The sequence below is a fragment of the Lepisma saccharinum genome, chromosome 24 (assembly GCF_977018435.1).
Source record: "Lepisma saccharinum chromosome 24, izLepSacc3.1, whole genome shotgun sequence".
Lineage (NCBI taxonomy): Eukaryota > Metazoa > Arthropoda > Insecta > Zygentoma > Lepismatidae > Lepisma > Lepisma saccharinum.
Window position 1 is genome coordinate 61,377,577 of NC_139252.1, and position 21,628 is coordinate 61,399,204.

The 21,628-nt window shown below is 36.4% G+C and overlaps 1 protein-coding gene across 1 annotated transcript in view; it reads left to right on the top strand.

Annotated features, from left to right (window-relative positions):
• Window positions 1–8,300, top strand: part of LOC145978201 (G-protein coupled receptor GRL101-like) — a 376,753-nt gene extending 368,453 nt beyond the window's left edge. Inside the window, exons 28-29 of the mRNA XM_083110642.1 lie at window positions 4,308–4,488; window positions 7,417–8,300. Coding sequence (XP_082966768.1) covers window positions 4,308–4,488; window positions 7,417–7,546 — 311 coding nt within the window. The 3' untranslated portion in view covers window positions 7,547–8,300. The remainder of the gene's footprint in view (window positions 1–4,307; window positions 4,489–7,416) is intronic.
• The last annotated feature ends 13,328 nt before the right edge of the window (window positions 8,301–21,628 follow it).

Genomic DNA, 21,628 nt, shown 5'->3' on the forward strand with positions numbered 1-21,628 from the left:
ACGGACCATGGTGCTTCGACGTAGTTCCAATCCATAACATTCGAATCGAACAATCTGCAACACAAAGAAGCACACTGTGAGTGTTATGAAAGGATGATGTCGTTCTTCAGTGCCATCTACCTTGGCAAATATGCGTTTCCGGACATATGTTGATATGAACTTTTTTGTTCCTTTACCTGTCAGGAATCACCTACGTATAGTTTCTGTTCACCTTGTATATGTCTGTATCATCAAAAGTAGTATGGAGTGTGAAATAAAGAATGATGTCAGTAGCAGTAAATTAACATTTCAAGAGATGTTTTAGTACAGAAAAAATTAGTATTTGCGTGATATTTCTAAATTTTATATTAGCTTAATGACCCCCCCAAAAAAACACATACACACACAATTGAACTTCATTTAATTTTAGGGGTGTGTGGGAAAAAAATGTCCCATCCCGATCCAGACTTCGGGAAATGACTTCCTGACTTTTTGGGATCCCAAGCAGTCAGGAAATACTGAATGGTCATTTTAAAAAGTCGTTAATTCTCGAAGTTTTATGCATTGTAAATGTCTGGAACTTCTCGGAAATAGTCTGTTTTTGTACCAGAAATGCAAAAACAATCACTTAAGTTGAAAATGATGTGTAGAATTCGAGATTTCCAGAGCTTCGGGAAATTTCGAATATTTCCCGTCCCGAAAATTTCCTGGCTTTGTCAGGAAATGGTGGATTTTTTCCATCCCGATCCCGTCCCAACCCAAAAAATTCCATCCTGTACACCTCTATTTAATACTGTCAAACTTTTGAAAAATGGACTTTGATTATAAAGTGCACCCTAGAGATCAATCCTAGCTACGGGCCTGAGTTGTCTGAGAGGAAAATCCATGGTTCAATTCAAGCCTGAATTGAATAACTTACTCATTGAACTTATTGCAACAAAGAATATATAAAACCACAAATCCAGTCTTATTCAGTTTTATAATTATACAGTAAAGAAAGCAGAATTAGGTGCATATAAATGTCATTCTTTATTTGAATTCATGTTGTAACCACATATAAGGCCAAAACGTTTCTCTTTCATGTCAATGGACAGAGTTTGATCATTTATCTAGAAAATGTTTTATTATGATATGGAAGTGATTTTTCCCTTTATTGTCCTTCCCTTGTTGTTGTGTTAGTATTGTGCAGTTTTCCGTTCTGTTAATATAAACATGCATGTATGACTTTTTGTAATATCTGCATCCTTTCATTCTGCATTCAGATTATATGTACTAAAGGTAAGAACACATTAGATTACTTCATTTTTCTATTTTCGGCTATTTTTGGTGGACTTCTTTCTAGGTCGCTTCAAGAAATATTGATCAATATGTATTTCAAACATATCTAGTCACTGGTATTAATTGCATCACTGATATAGTAAAATTGTCAGCCTAAAGCTTCAGTTCCCATTTATTGCACCTTGAATTTTTCAATGTAACAGTGAATTGTCTGCCATCTGTTGAGTAGATTGTGAACTTCAAAATACTATGTATCATTTTTGTATTTGTTGTCTATCAAAGCAGTTTGTGAACTAGATTGCATCATTAGGACTTTTGGTGGGAATTTGAAATTAGAAAAAGAGGAAGAAAAGGCAGTAATTTATTTCTTATAGCAATCGCATCACTCTTCATAGCTTTTAATGTTATTGCTAGCATTATGTTTGTAATCTTGTACTTGTTATTCCATTTTAAGGACAGCTACTTTATTTCTATTTGTTATTACTAATTTTGTAATGAACTGTATTGTTCTTGGGGTTAGATCTAAATTTGTTCACTACATAAACTAATGTAATTCATACATTTTTTTATACATTTTTTAAATGCATTTAAATTGTATACATAAAAACCTACATACAATTAAAATTTATAATTTAGCACATTGTGCATATTGCTTGTCAATTTAACTAATGATTTTTCAACTGAAATTAATCACACTACAAAATTGCAGCCATAAATAGTTCTATGTGCAGAGTTGAAATTTTCCCAGTAAGAATAGCTTGTTTCTGTGGTTAATATCAGTTTAAAAACTAATATGAATGTGCATGCATGTAATGTCTTTGTTGTTGTAGCTGGGTTTTTGATTTGAGCAAGATATGTTCACACTAAATGAGAACTGAAGTACATTAATAAATTGAATAAATTATAAAAAATGCACACAATTCATGTCTCCCTAGCAGACGAAAGTTCTGGAGTATGATACAGTTTTTCATTTTCATGTTCATTAGTACAGACATAAAAATAAGTAATCAAATTTCTGACAAATGGTGAGATTTAACTTATTTTTACAAGTATAACTTTTGAGAAGCATGATGCTTTGCCATGTTCAGTCCAGATTATGAATATTTTATCAGGAATTCTTTCATTTGTTATTATTTTTTTTTCAGTAGGATTTGCAGTACAGTTGGGGAAGTATAAAATTAGTGAGTATATTAAAACTACATTCATAGGTAGTAACTTCAATAGAATTTTCCCAATTGCAGATTTTTTAAAATATTCATGTTAGCTGGGGATAACATCTTGGCAGGAACTCGTGAAAAAAAGGCTGACTGATTGACGGAAGACCCTGGTTCGATTTCCAGACTGGCTGATATATGGTTGTAATTTTTCCTACCTTTTCTCCACATAAAGTAGCTCTGGCATTCGAGCCTCAAAAATGGTTAACTGGGGGTAAAGATGGCAAGAGCATGGTGCTGATCACAGTGTCATGAACAAGAGGAACATTACCTTACATTTTATTTGCTCGTATGATGAACCATAATAAGATAAAATAGGTGAAAGAACAAACATGGTTTTAACTCAGGACTTTTCAAAATAAATAAAGAAATGTTCACACTCAACAAATACCTGTGACTTGAGCAGTCTCTAAATTTATTTACACAGCAATACAATCCTTACATCTTGGACCAATAAAAACCAGTCTAAGGCGTACCCAAGGGGGGGTTGGTGCAGGTTATAACCCCCCCCCCCCTTTGGCCCAGTATTTAAAAAAAAAAAGAACGTCAAAGGTAGGAAAAGATGGCAAAATGAAGAATGACTACCAGAAAACGTGTACATAACCCCTTCCTTTCAAAAATCCTGGGCATGCCACTCTTTCAGGTATATAAAAAAGTTTACTTTAGGGCTACCAAGAACTCCTAATGGACTACAGGGTGTCCAAGAAAGAACCAGTGCAAAAGAAAACAACACAACTCTGAAACAACTGCATTTATTGTCTCAGAATATACATAATCTGAAAGCAAAAATCGCGTAAGCAAGCATGGAGCACATGCATAGACATGGTGAAGGGGAGAATGGTGAATCCAGGATTTTCCTTGTACGATACCGATTGGGTACAGTACTAATTTATCCACTCCCGACAACCCCTAAAATTTTTCACAAAGACCTAATCTATGGAATGCAAATTTTGAAACAATAAATCCAGTATGTTGTTTTCTTTATCCTAGTCTTTCACAGACATCCTGTATTTGATTAATTTTACTTCACTTTTCTGCCACTTTTTGCTAATCACCAAGATGAGGATGAGTGATATGATGATTAATGAAGGAACCTTCCCAAAAAGCATCCCTGCCCTCAGCGTGAAGAGAATAGCAAATATTTCTAATGCACAAAAAATACCTCATCTCCAAAGTATTGTATTAATAAGGATACCATGCAATAAAAATTGGTGCAGCCACGAGACATATGCATGAAAATAATAAATAAGAATTTTGAGAGAGGTCCACATATGAATTCTGTTATTGCATAGGGCCAAGGTGAAGGAAGGAATGTTTTAACATACATTTTGTTCTCTAAACACAATGGCCAGAATGATGGGTAACTACTCTCAGTTAAATAATTCTTTAAATGTTTAAATATATTAATATTTGCTCTTTAAATAAAGTGTTATTCTGCCTTCATATTGTTTTTGCATGAAAATGCTTTCTCTTACTATGAACACTCTTGTGTTAATGTGCATTATGTACTGTGTGTTATCTTAATGTGATGCATTATACTTTATGAACAAATGCATTTCATCTCGTAATGTATTCTTGTAAAAGTAATCATTGTCACAGTTACTAAAATGTATTATTACTTAATAATACTCATTATTATTGATAATATATATCGATAACTGCACATCTAAACAAAAAAAGAAAGTAACAATTGAAAATCATTTAATGCCATGCCAGTGGTGAAATAAAATATTTTCTTATCATATATTTATGTGAACTGAAATATTTCTGTACATACTTTCATTACCATTTGTCAAAAAACTCTATCCTATTGTTTGTAAACATTTCATTTTATAGGATCAAACGTTGACGATCCACAATTGTATATTAACAACTTCATTAAGTACGACTATGACTGCCATCTGTTGAGACATAATTACAACATAAGCAGTAAGAAGAGTGCAAGTGAAAACTGCTGCCATGAAGAGAGTGACGAGTTAGACTGCAAAAATTTAGCTTTATTTCCATCACCAGACAGGTGAGTGATGCACTGAAAAGTGTTCAAATTTAAGTGGCAATACCATTAACTTTGCACCAACATGGTGTAAACAAAAGCATTTATCTTGATTAAATTACATGTATTTTAATATTTTGATTATTTCACATGGGAATCAATTAATATTTTTACCAACACTTTGGTGTAGCATAGTTGCAATGTAGTATTAACATTTATAAGTATTCTGAGTAACATAAACTTGTTAGGTATGCAAGTATTGGGTACTGGTGGAAGTCAATACAGTTATTGGCATCAGAAGTTACGAGGGGAAGTGAATATATAAGTCGCAAAATGAAATATCTTTGAATTGCTGAAATGTGAATTGTTTTATGAATATTAGTCCTTGCCCTGACCTTTCCGCAAGTATCGGTGTAGGTGGCAGCACCACTGTGTATCGTATATGGCACTAGTAGTCACATTTTCGTGTAGCGGTGAGTCATTCGAGTGCCAAGTGGTGATGGACAGTAAAGGCATCCTACTCATGGAATTTCTGCCCCAGAGTCACACAGTCACTGCAGCCACGTATTGCAGAACCCTGACGAAGTTACGATCAGCCATTCGCAGGAAACATCCCGGTGCTTTGAGAGATGGAGTTCTTCTGTTGGATGACTATGCTCATCCACACAGTGCCAATACCACAGCGGCTCACATACGGTCCCTATGTTGAGAACGACTGGAACATCCAGCCTACAATCCAGATTTGGCACCATCCGACTTTCATCTCTTCAGCCCACTGAAGAATCACCTGGGTGGTCACCGGTTCCAGGATATGGAGGAGGTCCATCAGGAAGTTACCAGCTGGCTACGACACCAACCTTCTTCGCTGCTGGCTTTGAGGGACTCGTGAAACGCTGGCACAAGTGCCTAAATGTTCATGGACATTACGTTGAAAAATAAACCACGTTTCATCAGGTAACTGTTTCAACTTCTCTTCCTGTTCCATTTTGTGACTTATATATTGACTTACCCTCATATTTTTTTAAAAATCTACCTTCCTTCTAAAGAGGAACAAATATATATCTAACGTATATTCCAATTAGATGTAATTCAATGTATTCAGAAAATAATATTTTTTGCTAGTTGATATTTTCGCAACATTGAGCAACTTTATCAGAAGATAAAATAGTTTGTAGACAGTGGATCTTAAGAGTGAGAATTTTGAAGCGTACTATATAAGTTGCAGTAATTGCTATGAAAGTGACAGCACATATTTGGAACATGTCTCGCCATATTTCTGGCTATGTTTTTTGAAGCATTCCACTGGAGAGGTTTGATAAAAAATTGTGAGTTGTCACCATGCTAGAAGCACTGATCAATGGGTTGTTGTGACCCAGAAGCAGTGGAATATTCTCCCATGTCACCCTGTTTACCGCCGGTAACTTTTTTTCATATATGTAGAAATTGCTGGAAAATTTGAAGTTTTCAGACTTATTTTCTTGCATGCCTGCATTGGTATTTTATTTGCATTATATCTCATTAATATATTATAAATATATAGAATAAAAAAGAGTTGTTGTGGTAAACAAAGTCAAATTTTCAGAATATGTCACTGCCCAGAAGTATCCTCACTGTACATCTGTTGACAATCCACATAAAAAAATGTGATCCGGAATACATAAATATATCATCTTATTGGGATTATCTACTAAATGAAGACATGTATTAGAAAATGAAAACATGTTTACATTCCTAAAAATATTACTCTCTCCAATCCCACTACTTTAAGGAGGGGGTGGGGGACAAAAGAGATGCTATTCCTCCAGTTAGTTAAGAAACTTTTCATAAAGCATCCACCACCTACTGTAATGTCTCCATGTTAAACCATACAAGAATTCCTCTACCTACCCCCAATTTGACCAAACATACCCCAGTTAGGAATTTCCACTCAGAGCGCCGTTCCATTAATTTAAAACACAGCGTGCTACAATGCCATGGATTCCTGGTTTGAATCCTAGCCTGGGCATGAGTGCTTTCATCAATGTCATCGTATCATCCTCATTGTCGTGATTAGCCAAAAGTGGCAGAAAGGTGGTGCTAAATAACACAAATCAAATTAAATCATTCATTTAAAATGAACATAAACTAAGAGTGAACATTATTTTTTTTTTTTATTTATTTAATAGAAGATTCTAAATACAGCGTTAGCCATTTTAAATTGGAACGAATTAACAGAACATAAGGACAAAAATAATAACATAGAATAAAATTACATGTGGTTAAGAGACTTACATACTTTTAGTTAACTTTGTTCTAAAACGATTCAGATTTTCAAAAATGTATATTTTGCTTCTTAGATTATTATATTGGCTGGGACGTCTATGGAACAGAGAGCGCTGGATGAGGCACAATCGCTGCTTCTGAGAAGCAAAAAGTTGAGTGCTTCTTGTTGAGTGGGCAGGCACACGAAAGTGAATTTCCTGAAGAAGGCGGTCACTTCTGATGTTGCCATTTACAATTTTATGTAGAAATATATATGGTCAGCCAGTCTATGTCTCTCTTGAGGAGTCTGAATATTTAACATTTGCAGAAGGATAGACTTTTGCAAGTGTTTTGTGGATGGAATTCGGTGTCGAACAATGGCCAGGAAGAAATTTAGGATGGAATTTAGTCTATCTGAATTTGAGGTGCATGCCATATACCAGATCGGAGAACAGTATTCAATTTTTGGTGACACAAAATATTTGAAAAAGGTGCTGAGGGCAGCTGTTTATTTCGGTGAAACGATAGAGAAGACCCAGCAGATGCATTGAACCCTTTGTGACTGCAGAGATGTGCTCAGAAAGGGCCTTCTCCTCTCCTCCAAAGTCCGTATGTTGCATTATATCCTTAAAAGAGGTCTATAGAGTAAGGACAAACCACACTTCACTGTTTCAGGGTGTGTTATTGATGTCTGAATTCGTTTCTTTCCAGAAATGAAGACCAGCAACTTGAAGACAGCCTTTATCCATCCATCGATACAGCAGTCCTTGGCCAGGGAGAAATCATTCCACTGAAGAGGATCTCACGGGACGATAGCATATCAAAAATCTCGAACAAATGACAGAGCAAGAAACAGAAGATGAAAGCAAGAGCCAAAGACTTGTACGATTGAAGCACGTTGTGGCTGCTTCGAACACTCACGTCATGACAACCCCTGTACACATCCATGTTGGATAATTACGACAATGATTTGCGTGCATGTATGGATCCACACAGCACACAATGTCTCATTTATATTTACGGGATGTTACAATGTCTCTGTTACGTTGCATTATGTTACGTGTGCGTAACTGTAACGTATCACTCATGCATGCTGTACTGCACCATGCAATATCAACATGGCCTTGTAACTTAACAGTTTACGAACCAAGACATGCCATGCTTGCTGTGAGAAACTTGCACAAAAGTTTAACATGAATTGTAATTTTGGGGATCTTAACTTATGTCGATACTCTATCAAAGAATTTATGCTCAATCAAAGAAAATATTTCTTACACCTGCGCAGAACATTCCAATGTAATATTCAGAATGTGCAATGATTTCTTGTTTTATAAATATTTATAAGTAACAAACAAGGATGCAGTAGGTAGTTAGGGGGCTTAGGATGACCAGACGTTTGAAGGGAAATATGCAAGATCTTATTACCTTGATATTTTAATCCGTAACGTGCAAGATGGATGCTTTGAGATATGTATGGAACAATAACCATTTAAGAACCAGTGTCGTTAGAACACTTGTTGGATAGTAACATCGTCATTATTTCTCTTGTAGTCTACGGTTGTGTCAAGCATAAAAACACAGTTTTTCGTTGTGACGTTTCAAGAGAACACACACTCCCTTCATTAGACATTTATTTTTAGTTCGATTAAAGATACAGTTATAACAATGGTTATTTTTTTTTAACAAAAATGAATCAGTTATACAATGGATGTTGTCAATGTTACATTGTTGTATTATAGCGATTTAACTGTGAAACAAGTAGTCTGTTTTATTTTTACTTCAGATAAAAATTTTGAACAAAATCATCACTGTTTCCACAGAGTTTCTTGATGAATTCTGTTACATTAAAGTCTAAAGTTGCTATATCACAACAATGTAACATGACAACATCCATTGTATACCTGATTAGTTTTTGTCAAAAAAATTTAACCATTGTTATAACTGTATCTTTAGTCAAACTAAAAATAAATGTCTGATGAAGGGAGCGTGTGTTCTCCTGAAACATCACACGAGAAACTGTGTTTTTATGCTTGTAATAACCGTAGGCTACAAGAGAAATAATTCTACAATGCAAGCAATGCGTACATACAAGAAAAAGTAACATCGTCACTTCTTCCCCGAGTTTCTAGACCAGACTTCTTCATGAAGTAAGACTTGAAGCTTTCCTGGCGATGAATGACGAAAAGATTCTCTCGGGCTATCGACCAGGTGAGTTGTGGAAATGATTCCAAGCTTTCAAGAGTTAACTTCACTCATCTTCAGGGTAGAAGTGACGTTAGTGACGAAGTTGAGTGTGACGTTAGCTCTCGAAAGCTTGGAATTATTTCCACAACTCACCTGGTCGATAGACCGAGAGAATCTTTTCGTCAGACTTCTTCATATTTTAATTTAAATCTATACAACTGTCCTGAAAATACTCACTTAGTTAAGATTGATCTTGGGACAATATGATCCATAAACAAGAGCAGTAACCACCATGCTATCATTGTGAACTATGTTGCTTTCTTACAAATATTCCACAGTCGCACGTGCACATCTTTATAAAATTATGATTACCTGATCATTAGAGGCAAAAAGTAAGACCTACTGTCCCACAATGAGAAATGTTAACACACACTTTTAATTCATAAATAATGCATTTTCTAACAAATGCCAATTTGGTATTGTATTTTGTACATTTTGACCGAGTAGAGTAGTACAATTAATCTTCATGAAGCATTCCACTTTATCATGTACTCTTTTAGTACAAATGGCAGTCCTTGGATGCAATTAAACAAAACTATTGAGTAGAAAATTCCAAGAACACTCCATGTATTTTCAGACATAATTCTCTGAGGAACCAATTTTTCTTAAACTTCCCTCTGCTTTTTCTGTTTCTCATGCTCAAAATGTTAAGACATTTAGGTCATAAAAATAAATCCATGTGAAACAACAGCCAATGCAAGAATCACAAGGTACAACACTAGAATCCTTACCCCTTTTTTATTTACACAACAAAAAGTTCATGCATGGGAAGATAAAGAGATCTTTTTGCCATCAATGAAGGTGCAGATGTCCTGCCTGTGACTGAAAGAACAAGTTAGGGTGATCATAAAATCTACACACACATTTTACAGGACTGTGAATTTGCTCTCTGTGTTGAGCATTGGCATTTCAATAATAGATTGTACGAATACCGCAATGTAATTTCATGTTCACATGTTGTTTTTCATGTACACTCCTGTTTACATAAAATGGCACACTTTATAGGGTTGAACAGTAGAAGAATGTATCACTTTATCAGGAGTCGGGCACGTATCTAGAAATTTATTTCGGGGGGGGGGGGGGTTTCGAACCAAGTGTCTTAATAATGATAATATAAATGTTTAAATTAAAATAATTAGGTTATAATTATATTAAGTATTAATTAAAATATTTAAATTTATTAATATTGCATTTTTATTATCACATGAATATGTAAAAAAGATGGTATAAGAATATAGATATAACATCAAATATTTATTATCTAGTCTGCATGTACTTAAGATCGTGAAATGTATAAACAATCAGGTAAATGAATGTCCGATAGATAAAGAATTGAATATTTATCGAATAATAAAAAAAGTATATTAGCTCCAGTTGACAAAAAGTAAAGTTCCTGATTAACATTTTATGTATTTTATCATAACTAGTAGTCTGCATAAATTTTCTTTGGTACTATCATTCAAAGCAGTGTGGTTCAAATAATAATAATAATAAAATATAATAATAATAACCCTTGCCTTCCAAGCTCATACGAAATAAATTACCATCGAGTACAGTTATGCTGAAAAGTAAATTTTTATTATTTTGTGTTAGTACTTGGTAAGTCTTTCGGGGGGAGGGATCCAGACACCTTGGACACCCACCCCTAAATACGTCCTTGATAGGAGTGTACCACAAATTTGTGAACTTGTATATTTGCCCATGTATCCAGTCTTTAACAACCCTGTAATGGAAGTAAGAGACACATCTTGCAACTTTGCGTTAAAATATTTTGGGGGTGGGGTAGGAATGTTTTGAAATTCTAATTTTCTAGCAAGTTTAGAACTTACTAAGCCACGGTTTAATGTAAAACGAAAAAATGTGATGTGTGTGGAAAACTGCTCCCTTCTTGTATTGTTTATGGGATTCAATCTCATCAGGCCTTTCTTCCTGACTGCATCCATGGTCACTAAACATATTGTAAGTTTTAACAACATAAATTATTCATGTTACAAAATCTGACTTGATTCAAATAATAAATAAAGAGTATTATTTTTGTGTTTTCTTTGTTTACTGTTTTGACTTTCTTTTGTATATTTCGCCCATTCTCTCATGTTCATCCTCTTGTTGTTTCCTGTAGGGAAACCAAGACGAAGATGGAGGGATAACGTTGAGATGGACCTAAAGGAAATCAGTAAGGTTGGAAAAGATTGGATTGATCTTGCTCAGGATAGGAACAGATGGAAGGATTGTGTTGCTGTAGCCATAAGCCTTTGAGTTTAACCTTTACTCGGCCAATGGGTCACATGTGACCCATAGAAAATATAGGCATGTCGTCCGATGGGTCACTGGTGACCCATCGTGCTGATTAAAAAGCTCATGTGCTTTTAGCACTGTCATACTTGTATGTGAGGTTGTAAACACTGACAGATCTTCAGATAAAACTTTGAAATGTATGTGGAAGAACCCCCCCCCCCCCCCCGACTCCAAAGTTACGAATGGAAGCTGGCGCAAATTTTAAATTTGTACACTTATTTCACAAAAAAATGTTATAACTCGTAGACTATTTGACCAATCTACTTCGGGTAACTTTTGTGTTTCAGATAAAACATCAGGGCATGCAACCGTGTAGGAATAAAAACGCCAAAGGCAATAAGAGGGATTGGGTGGGCTGTGGCCCCAACTTTCAATGAAAAAATCATAAAAATGGGGAGTTTGCACCCCTCTTCCCGTGCTATTTTTGGAAGGGGATGCAAACTTTAGCCTTATTTACAAAGAATGGTCCTTTCTCAACCGAATGAAAGTCATTTCATGTTTCTGGGTGCATTACATTATAGAATATATGAAAAAAAACTCCCCATTTTTATGATTTTTTTCATTGAAAGTTGGGGGCCGCGAGCCACACAACCCCTCTTATTGGCTTTGGCATTTTGATTCCTGCACGGTTGCATGCCCTGATGTTCTAGCTGCAAAACAAAAGTTACCCAAAGTAGATTGCTCAAATAGTCTCCGAGATATAACGTTCTTCTGAAATAAGTGTAAAATTTAAAAATCATGCACATAGGCGGCGGCCAGAGAGAGGTTTCTTTCGAAAACCCGCTTGGCGGTCTAAAGGTAAAGAATGCTAGAGTCAGTTAGTTTGTTGTTAATGAATTTTGGGTACTTTACTCTGGCAGTGGCGGAAAGTGTACAACTTTGCCCAGGCTGCATTCCGTAGAAGTTTTCCACTGCAAAAAAAAAAAATAATAATAATAATAATAATAATAATAATAATAATTGTGAAATTGTGAGACTGTATTTTCGATCTGTCAAAGGAAGCTGAAGGTTCAAATGAAGCCCACCCAATAATTGGCTCATATTATTCTTATATTTTAGAAATTTAAGTCCCCACATTTAACAAAATTAATGCATTGTAAAGAATTCTCCCAACTTCATTACTAAAGTAAAAAAAAATAAAATAAAGGGTTACCCTGTGCTTAGCACCACGCCATGAAGGGGTATAGGGGGTGTGAAGGTAACGCCCCACACTTTCTTGATCCGGTCGTGAGTGGGGGTGATGTGATCAGCATCACGCCCCTGACTGCCTTTACCTCCCAGGGTTTCCCCCAGATACCAATGTCATTCGACGCTGGGTGGGTGCCGGGGCCACTTCCAACATTAGAAAAGTTCCCAGATTTGAACCCACCAGGATCGAACCTGGGACCTTTAGCATGGTAGTCAGACACGTTACCGACAGTCAGTAAGGTAAAGGTAAAGTTCCCCGTGCATATACCACACTGAGTCAAAAATTTGTTCGTTTTTGCACATGGACATTGAGACTGGAGACAAAGGGCTTGACATCGGACTTATTCGGTAAAGTATAGGCCATTCTGTTGTATGGTCTTCTGCCAATGTTCCGTGAGAGCCACGATCTCACAACGATACCATTTGGCTGTTTTCTAGGCCCCCTTTTCCACAGCATCAAATGTGTCTAAGTGTCATCCTTGCAGGAAATGTATGAAAACGAAACAAATGGTATTCGGATAGTGAGAGATCACGGCTGTACGGAGGATGAGGCAACACTTCAATTCCTTTCAAGTCCTGCAGTTTCTGGGTAACAATTCGTGGCTGGTAACATTAGGAATTATCGACCTGCATGAAGGCTCTCTTCACATGCATCAATGTTGGGCACTTCTGGAGCATAGCACCATGGACCCGTTGCAGTTGTGCAGCATAAAGGTTCCCATCAACAGCAGGACCATGTGGTATGAGTTCCCAGAAGACTGGATTATTGATATTCCACCACATGCACAACATTACCTTCTTTTCAAACCGTTGAAAAGTGACATTGCCACGGCGCAACCACTGCTTACCACACACAGAATATCGTAGAAAAATATATCATGAAGGATTAACACCATGCTCTGGCCACCTTTCCTCCCAGGGTTGCCCTCAGGTGCCCATTGATTTGGGACTGGGTGAGCCCCAGAGCCACTTTATGCGGAGATAAGGCCGGGAAAATTTAGACCTTAGAACACCCACCCCAGGTCTCGTGCGTGGCAGTCAGATGCCTTACCGACTAGACCACCATGGTTCATACCAGTCAGTTTTTTACATTATTTACACTATCTGTGGCTATATCATTATTATGAAAATAATGGTGAATAAGGAATTAATGACGTGTATAAATTTATACTACAAATCTCTGGGTTCAGTCCATCAAAAGTTTTTCAAAAGTTGGAACCACTATTCTTTCATTGGAGAAGACCTTTTCTCTCTCTTTTGGGTGTGGCACTGACTCAACTGTTACACTCTGTTCTCGTAATCTCTGGAGAAAGTGAAAGGAAACAAGTCCCTGTGCAAATAGGACTCGAGAGGGCTTACCAATGAACATGTGAGAACTGAGTACATGGAGAGGAAAACCTGGCTGCAGCTACCAATTTCTCCCCTTCTCTGTCGTTACGCATAACTTTGCTCCACATATTCATGAGACAGAGTGTAGTTCAGGGTGCAAAATCATCGAAGACTTGGGGGGGGGAGAAAATCTTAATCTACACCCCTATATAGGACATATACACACATATATAACATACATACATAAATTATTATGATATGGATATTTATAATGTTATTCAATATAAGTCAATTAATTACTAAATCTTTTTTAAAAAAAACAATATTATTAAATACACATAAAGTAATTAATTCCTTACTTTTATATATATCAGATATGTGTAAAGTAGCAAATTAATTCCTTACTAACTGGTTTAAGATGTCAATAAATTACGAAATAGTTTTGTTATGTAGAAGCTTTTGTTTACTTTTTGTATTAATACAAAACTATTATAATTTATAATTATGTTCGACTTGCATTCTTCTTTTATTGCACACATATTCTTATTGGTATAGACAGAGTAAAAATCTCTTGAAAAAGAGAGAGAGCATTCTGTATTTGCTATTTTGTGTATTTTCCATATTATCCTTAGTAAAGTACATAAGAAGTAAATACTAATTGCTTATATCCTCTGGGAAATTTTTGGTGGGGGGGATTTTTGAGGTCAAGATTGTTGGTGGGGAAAATCCCCCCTGTCCCTCCAGGATTTCACACCCTGGTGTAGTTAGAGGGAGGTGTCTGGAGGCATGCAGTCTCAGGATCGATGTGGGCATATGCCAGGCAAGAACAAGAAAGCAATAGTGATCCTCAGCTATCATCTCTGGGACCTTGGATGGTATCACAGAGAAATTGGTGAAGAGACAGGCAACCAAGGACCTCTGCTTGTTCACCTAGGCATGAAAAACTATACTGCCCTGATCCAATGCTTTTCCTTCTCTGTTCCTTAGTCCTAAAGTTGACCAACTGCCCAGCTGCCCTGATGCCTCCGTTTGCTACATATAAGATTTTGACAGCATGATTAGCTTTATATGTATAATTATACTTAGAACAGGAAGAAAAGACACACTGCAATCTAATGGAAGGGTTCAAACATTTTTTTTTTTTTCCAAAATACAATTTGTTTCTATATCCTGACAAGTTAAGTCCCGTTATGAGCAGATCGCTGCGGAGCACTTCCTATTACGTCATCCTCCCCACCACTCTTCTATGTACTGGTCTCGCCTTGAGAGTACGAGTGGTGCCAACTCAACAAAATTAAGCTAAAACAAATATAACAAACGATTTTTACTGTGTGGATTGACGGTGCCGGCTCATATCAGTTTATCAGTGGTTCATTTGATTTAATCCGGTCTTTGAAAATGCATGCGGTGCACGGATCATAAACTGTAGTATTACGCACACACGTTAAGGTTTATAACGAAGAGAAACTTCTGGGCGAATGACTTCATTTTCTGAATGTGACATCAAGCAGTGGCCTGGTTTTTTTTTTTAAAGCCGAGTGGGGTGGGGGTTCTTTTGTTAATCGTACAACAATCATTATGAGAAAGCAATCTGATAACATGCTTGCCTGTGTTCTTTTTTAAAGCATTGAAATGTTCTTGCTCTTTACTCTTGGCTGCATATTTTTGAAATGCAAAAATCAAATCATGCCGGGTCCAACAAAATGCACAATCTGCTCTGGAAAGCACCTTAGAGGACAGGCCAGATAAATTGTTTACAATGTTGCAACATATTTGCGAAATCAGAAGGAGTTACATAAACTTAAGTATAATGTTGTAGAGTCCACAAGCGCCGCCACGGGAGTATCTAAATGGATGGTTTCTCAAGTTTTAAAAGAATTGGTTTGGATTTATTTGTTGTTTTAAGTCCACTTTATGCACAGTAAGGCTAATCGAGACTGGACCTACAGTTATAGTGGGATCCGAGCCACTATGTGCCTCGACCTGGAATCAAACCTGGGACCCCTTGATTACAAGGCGATGACGCTACCACTGCGCCATCGGGGAGGCCAAGTTTTAAAAGAAGGAAAATATTCGTTGGCGAAAGGTGAGCTGAATTTCTGTACTCAGAGAGGTAGAAAACAGCCCAGGAAAAAGGTAATACAAATTTCGTTGAAAATCCTCAGACCATTCCACTCCCTCCAGGTTGCAACACTGCAAACCAATGTCGCTGTGGAGAATGGAGTGGGGAAATGTGGTGCGAGATGCGCAACAGCTATTTGCAGCATCTTGCTTTTAAACTTGTCAAGTTATACTATAACTTTGAAGTGAAGACTGGAAATATTGACTGTGGACCTGAACATATGGTCCTATTAATGCATTTTCTTTTTCATCAAGAACTTCAAAACCATCTTTTTAAGGTTCATTTCCTGCACTATTCACAAAGTCAAATGCAGATTAGTCAAGAAATTAAGATTTTTCTAAATGGATTTTAATCCATTCTTTTTCAAAAATTCTAATCTCTAAAATCTAACTGCTCTAGTTCTAGGTAAGTCAATGATGACTAAGATCTACTGCTACCAAACTGATAGTGCAAGGTGACTGGTGATGCTCCCACACACAACTTTTTGATGCAGCAATAATGGTTATGAAGGGGATAACATGGTTATTGTTTCTCTCCCAATGATAACATAATGGTAATGAAGAAGTCTAAGGTTTGATCCCTGGTGAAGGCACATTTCCCAGTGGTTCAGTCACAATTAGCAAATGAACATGGTGGACTTAAAACAACATGGCTGCTTCTGTCATATTTAAATTTTACAGAACACTGGGTAACAGTTTCATGCATCGGAGACACATTTCTTCATTTTTACTAAGAAAAGTATTTACGAAAACTCGTTTCTGCAAAGTACAAAATGCTGCGGAAACTGAAAACTTCACTGTCGAATGCAGCACAACAAGAAATAATCACTTTTGATTAAATGATCTTGCCTTTTGTGTAAAGCGACATTATGCCGTTGTTTCCATTATGTGCCTGCAGATGGCTCGACTGTCGAAAGTCACGCGGTCTCGCCAGTGGAAGAAGGGTTTCCAAACGTGACCCTTTTATTATGAGAAAATGGCAAGTTAATCTCTCAATTTTTACTATGTTAACCTAACCTGCCTAACTGTGCAGGGTTTGTGACTTGAAAGTATAATTTCAAAAACCCAATAATTCGTGGAACATAGCCATTTTCTTGCATAATAAAGTTGGAAACACTGATATTCAAAGACAAAAGAAGAGTTATCATTCGCAAAGCAAGTGATATCGCACCGAACGTGCATTCGGTAGGACTTAGAAAACTGGCTTATTTTAGTAGAAAAACTGTTTGTTTTCGTGTAGAAAGTATAATGGCACCTTGAACTATGTTCCGCAATACACAATTGGTAAGTACGAACCATGCAAAACACAAAATATCCAATTTTAATGTGTCTCTGATTCATGAAACTGGTAATGAATACTGAGTTGACAGTGATTCAGATGATCAAAATGGTGGAGTGGTTAGCGCAGCATGATGCAATGCCAGAGGTGCTTGGTTCAAATTTCAACCTGGGCAAGGGTGTTCTTTGCGAGTGTCCCTTCATCATATCATCACTCATCCTAGTTTTCATTAGCCAAAAGTGGCAAAAAAGTGAAGTAAAATATACAAAATCAATCAACTGACTTGGATGATCAGATAAATGTGTTTAACTAAAGAAATGTTCATTCCAAAAGTGGCATAATATTTAATGTGTTAACCAATTTATTTCCCTATTGTTGATATTTTGCATTTCTTTTCTCCATCATGATGATGAGGCAGAAATGGTACAATGATACGTCAATGTCAGTCCAATTTTTGAACCTAAGATGAGTAGCTCTTCCTCTCATCACTATTTCATAAACTTTCCATAAGCAAAACACTGCGATCAATGTTCTCACCGAAGGACCCAATTATGTTGTTTTTTTAAAAAAATGATTTCATAAATTTCCCATGGCCAGTTACTTAATGAAAATCCCATTGCCAAGTTAGTCAAATACTATTATGCATAGTCGTCTTGGGATAATGTATTGAGATGATGTAACTTTGCTTTAGTATGAAAATAAAGATTGATTCCATCATTAAGATATGTAGGGTGTTCTTTGGTGTTTTTTTATTCTCATTCTTTCCTTAACTTGTTAAGAGTAGGTATAAGTGTTTTTTTTTAAAAAAATAATACTGACACAAAATATAGCTGTCAGTGGCAACAGTGAATATGTGCTGCACAGTTGCATACACACAGGATAGGGAATGGAATTTTTAAGAGGGCATAGCATAAGAATAAGGCCTTAATGACCAAAATGTTACTGACAAAAGTTGTACATCTCTACATGCTGTGGAAGTTTTCTCAGTTTCCCTGGGTGTATGCATGCGTATGTCCATATATATGTATGTATGTATGTGTGTGTGTGTGTGTGTGTGTGTGTGTGTGTGTGTGTGTGTGTGAGAGAGAGAGAGAGAGAGAGAGAGAGAGAGAGAGAGAGAGAGAGAGAGAGAGAGAGAGTGAGTGAGTGAGTGAGTGAGTGTGTGTGTGTGTGTGAGAGTGTGAGTGTGTGTGTGAGAGAGTGAGTGTGTGTGTGTGTGTGTGTGTGTGTGTGTGTGTGTGTGAGTGTGAGTGTGTGTGTGTGTGTGTGTGTGTGCATGCATGTTTAATCTTCATTAAAAGGTTAGTTAATGAGGAAGATTCAAAAATATAATTAAAGAACACATGTCAACAACACACTTCCTCTCTTTCTTGATATACAGGAAAGAAATGTGCTGAGGAAATTATAGTCTAATTTGTGAAAATTGTAGTTTGGACATTTTGGATAAACAGTGAATTGGAAAAATGAAAGAACTGGGCAAAAGTGACATTAATCTCAAAGATAGTTAAAAGATTGGAAGGAAATAAATGATACGGGGTGTTTTAAAAAAGGTAACTGAACATGATTTGAGTGGTGAGTTTGTTACCTTTTCTTAAACACCCTGTATAATATGCTGAAAATTAGCAGATTTTATGATACTCAATATAATTGTCAACAAAATTACATTGGCAAGGCTATCTTGAAACCAGGACTCACAGTTGGGAAACTCAGACTGGGGCCATAGACAGTCTTAAGTCCACTTTGTGCTGATAGGCTAACATGAACTGGACTCTCAGTTCACACTGGGATCTAAACAACTCCATGAAGTGCTTCCACGTGGATTGAACCCCAGGATCCTTTGATTACATGGTGACAGGACTAACAGTATTCTATCATGGAGGAATGGAGGCTGAGGTAGTGAGAAAATGGTGAAGAAGATCTAAAAGGGCAGGTCAAGGCTCATCAAGGACAAAGTAAGCAAGGGCCATATTAGAATCAAAATGCATTACTTTGTCATTGCAATATACTTTACTATCATAAAAATATTAAAACACGAAAGGTGCCCATGACGTAAATACTTTTCTATAAAAAGGAAAAGGTTTGTGATAGCTACATTTGGATTTCTATTTTGCATAACTTTTTTATTGTTCCAAGTTAATCATGATGACATGAGAAAATGAATTGATGAAGGTCATGTATCAAAGCAGTCAAATCAGAATCTCAAGATCTGAAAAATATAGTTAAATAATGAAAGCAAGTAGTTACACACTTTTGTACTTTACACTGCTCTGCTCTTCTGAACCATGAAATATTCACAAACTATGAATATTATATGGTCAATAGAAATACAAGTTTTACTTGCATTGTGTGAATTATGCTTTAATGAACTTTATATGTTCTTATTTTTTTTATAGTTGTATATTTATAACTGTTTTAGGACATGCATCTTAAATATAGACTGTATTCTGACAAGGGTTAGGTGGGAGAACAGGATACGCTGAACCTCGCTCGCTGAATAAAGATATTATTATTAATATCATTATAAGACTTGCACTTATAGGTTGTTTGATTGATTGAGTTGGTGTTTTAAGTTCACTGTATGCACAGTAAGGCTAATCGGGACTGGACCTACAGTTTAAAGTGGGATCCGAACCACTATGTGTCACTACTGGGTATCGAACTCAGGACCCCTTGGTTACAAGGTTGCACTTATAGGAACAACTTCTGTGTGCTTGATATTCCACCAACATAATTTTTGGAATGCATAATTGGTCAAGTTCACAAAAAACATACTTAACCCTCAACTACAGTTGTGACGTCCCACGGACCGCAGCGTTACTTTTTCTTTTTACCCCAGCATTAGTTTTGACCTTGAGGCTACCTTTCTCTCAGTACCTTCCCCAAGTTCAGTGTCCTGCAAAAGCTTGAAGGGAAATGTTGCATTATCTGCTTCTGGTGTTCTATTTATATACTGCGGTCCCGCCGACTGAACTGTGTTTGAGGGTTAAAATCACCGATGATTTATTATGATCAATAGACAAGAGAATTGCAATTTTTTATTTCTGGCATATACTGAATAGAGGGACCCGTGGTTTTGAAGAATGAATGTTAAACAATAACTAAGGACTAAATTCACATTGATCAGCTGTGTAAATACTCAGTTAAGAGATATTTTGGATTGGTGTATTTGTTTTGCTTAACTCACAATATAAACAAAATATTTTTTTGAGGGAAGTTAAAAAATAACATTTTGCTGTCAAAACTACGTAATTGTGTTCAGTGTTCAGTGAATAACAAAGCATAAGACATGATTAAATTCACATCATTTAAAATATGTCTTGATATATTTATATTCCTTTTTTTCATAGAGGTCCTGTGGACCGCATGACTGTGTTAGTGTCCAAAAGGTTCACGACTGTGGTTAAGGGTTAACATTCATTACTATAAACTTTATTATAGAAATGTTAGCACTGGATTCTCGGACAGCTCTTAAAGGTTGTTGACATAAGACAGAACTCTAATGTCATGTCAACATAATGAGTGCATACATATATTCCACAAGATATGTTTGTGACGCTTTATATGCAGTGGTGGATAGATTAGAAAGCCAGATTTTATATCATTACTTTCTGTGGTAATGGCTCCCAATGTTTAATGATTTTTCACAAGTTTCATGTAGGTATTAGGAAGCACTTTAGAATACTGGAAACGATTGTGGAAGTAAGTTTGAAGCTTGGAGCAACTAATTAGTATGAGGATTTCGTGCATGAGACTAGATGTTATGTGATCATTTAGGAGCGTTATTTTAAGCTGAGAGCCCCAAAGCTGACCCACCTCACAACAAAAGCACCCTGGTGAGTTTTATTGAGGATAAAACACCTAAACCTGACCTAATAATGAAAGTATTTAGACATAATACCCTCTCTACACACGACGTAGGTGGCAACAGCAGTCCGTATCCTAGATGACAGTAAACTAATGGCTGCCTGTAAATAAAGAATTGTGGGTATAATTACAGAATACCGGGAGCATCTCTGATTGCTTTCAAGTTTGGTATACTCACTAATTTTGACCTCAAAATTACGAATCTGCAGTTAAAATTTGGCGGTCACATCTAGAAAATTCAAAATACCGTGCATACATCTATGATTGTCAATACTAATTGTCGCCATGTTTGATGATGTGAACAAGTGAAGTTCGCTATCCGTTCAATGGAACGTTGTTTTACATGTGACAATATGGCATCTTCAGTAAATTTGGAAAACATACTTGCCACACGAACCATTCACGTAAGGTTAGGTTAGGCGAGCATAGTTAAAATTCAGTGGGTATTCATAAACAATTTTTGAACGCTAATCATTGCAAAAAATTGTTGTTTCCTTCATAAATCACCGGTGTTTACTTCGTTCACGGACCCCCTTATTTCTACTTATTTCGCATTTCATACACATGACCGCCAATTTATAACTGCAGATTCGTGATTAGAAT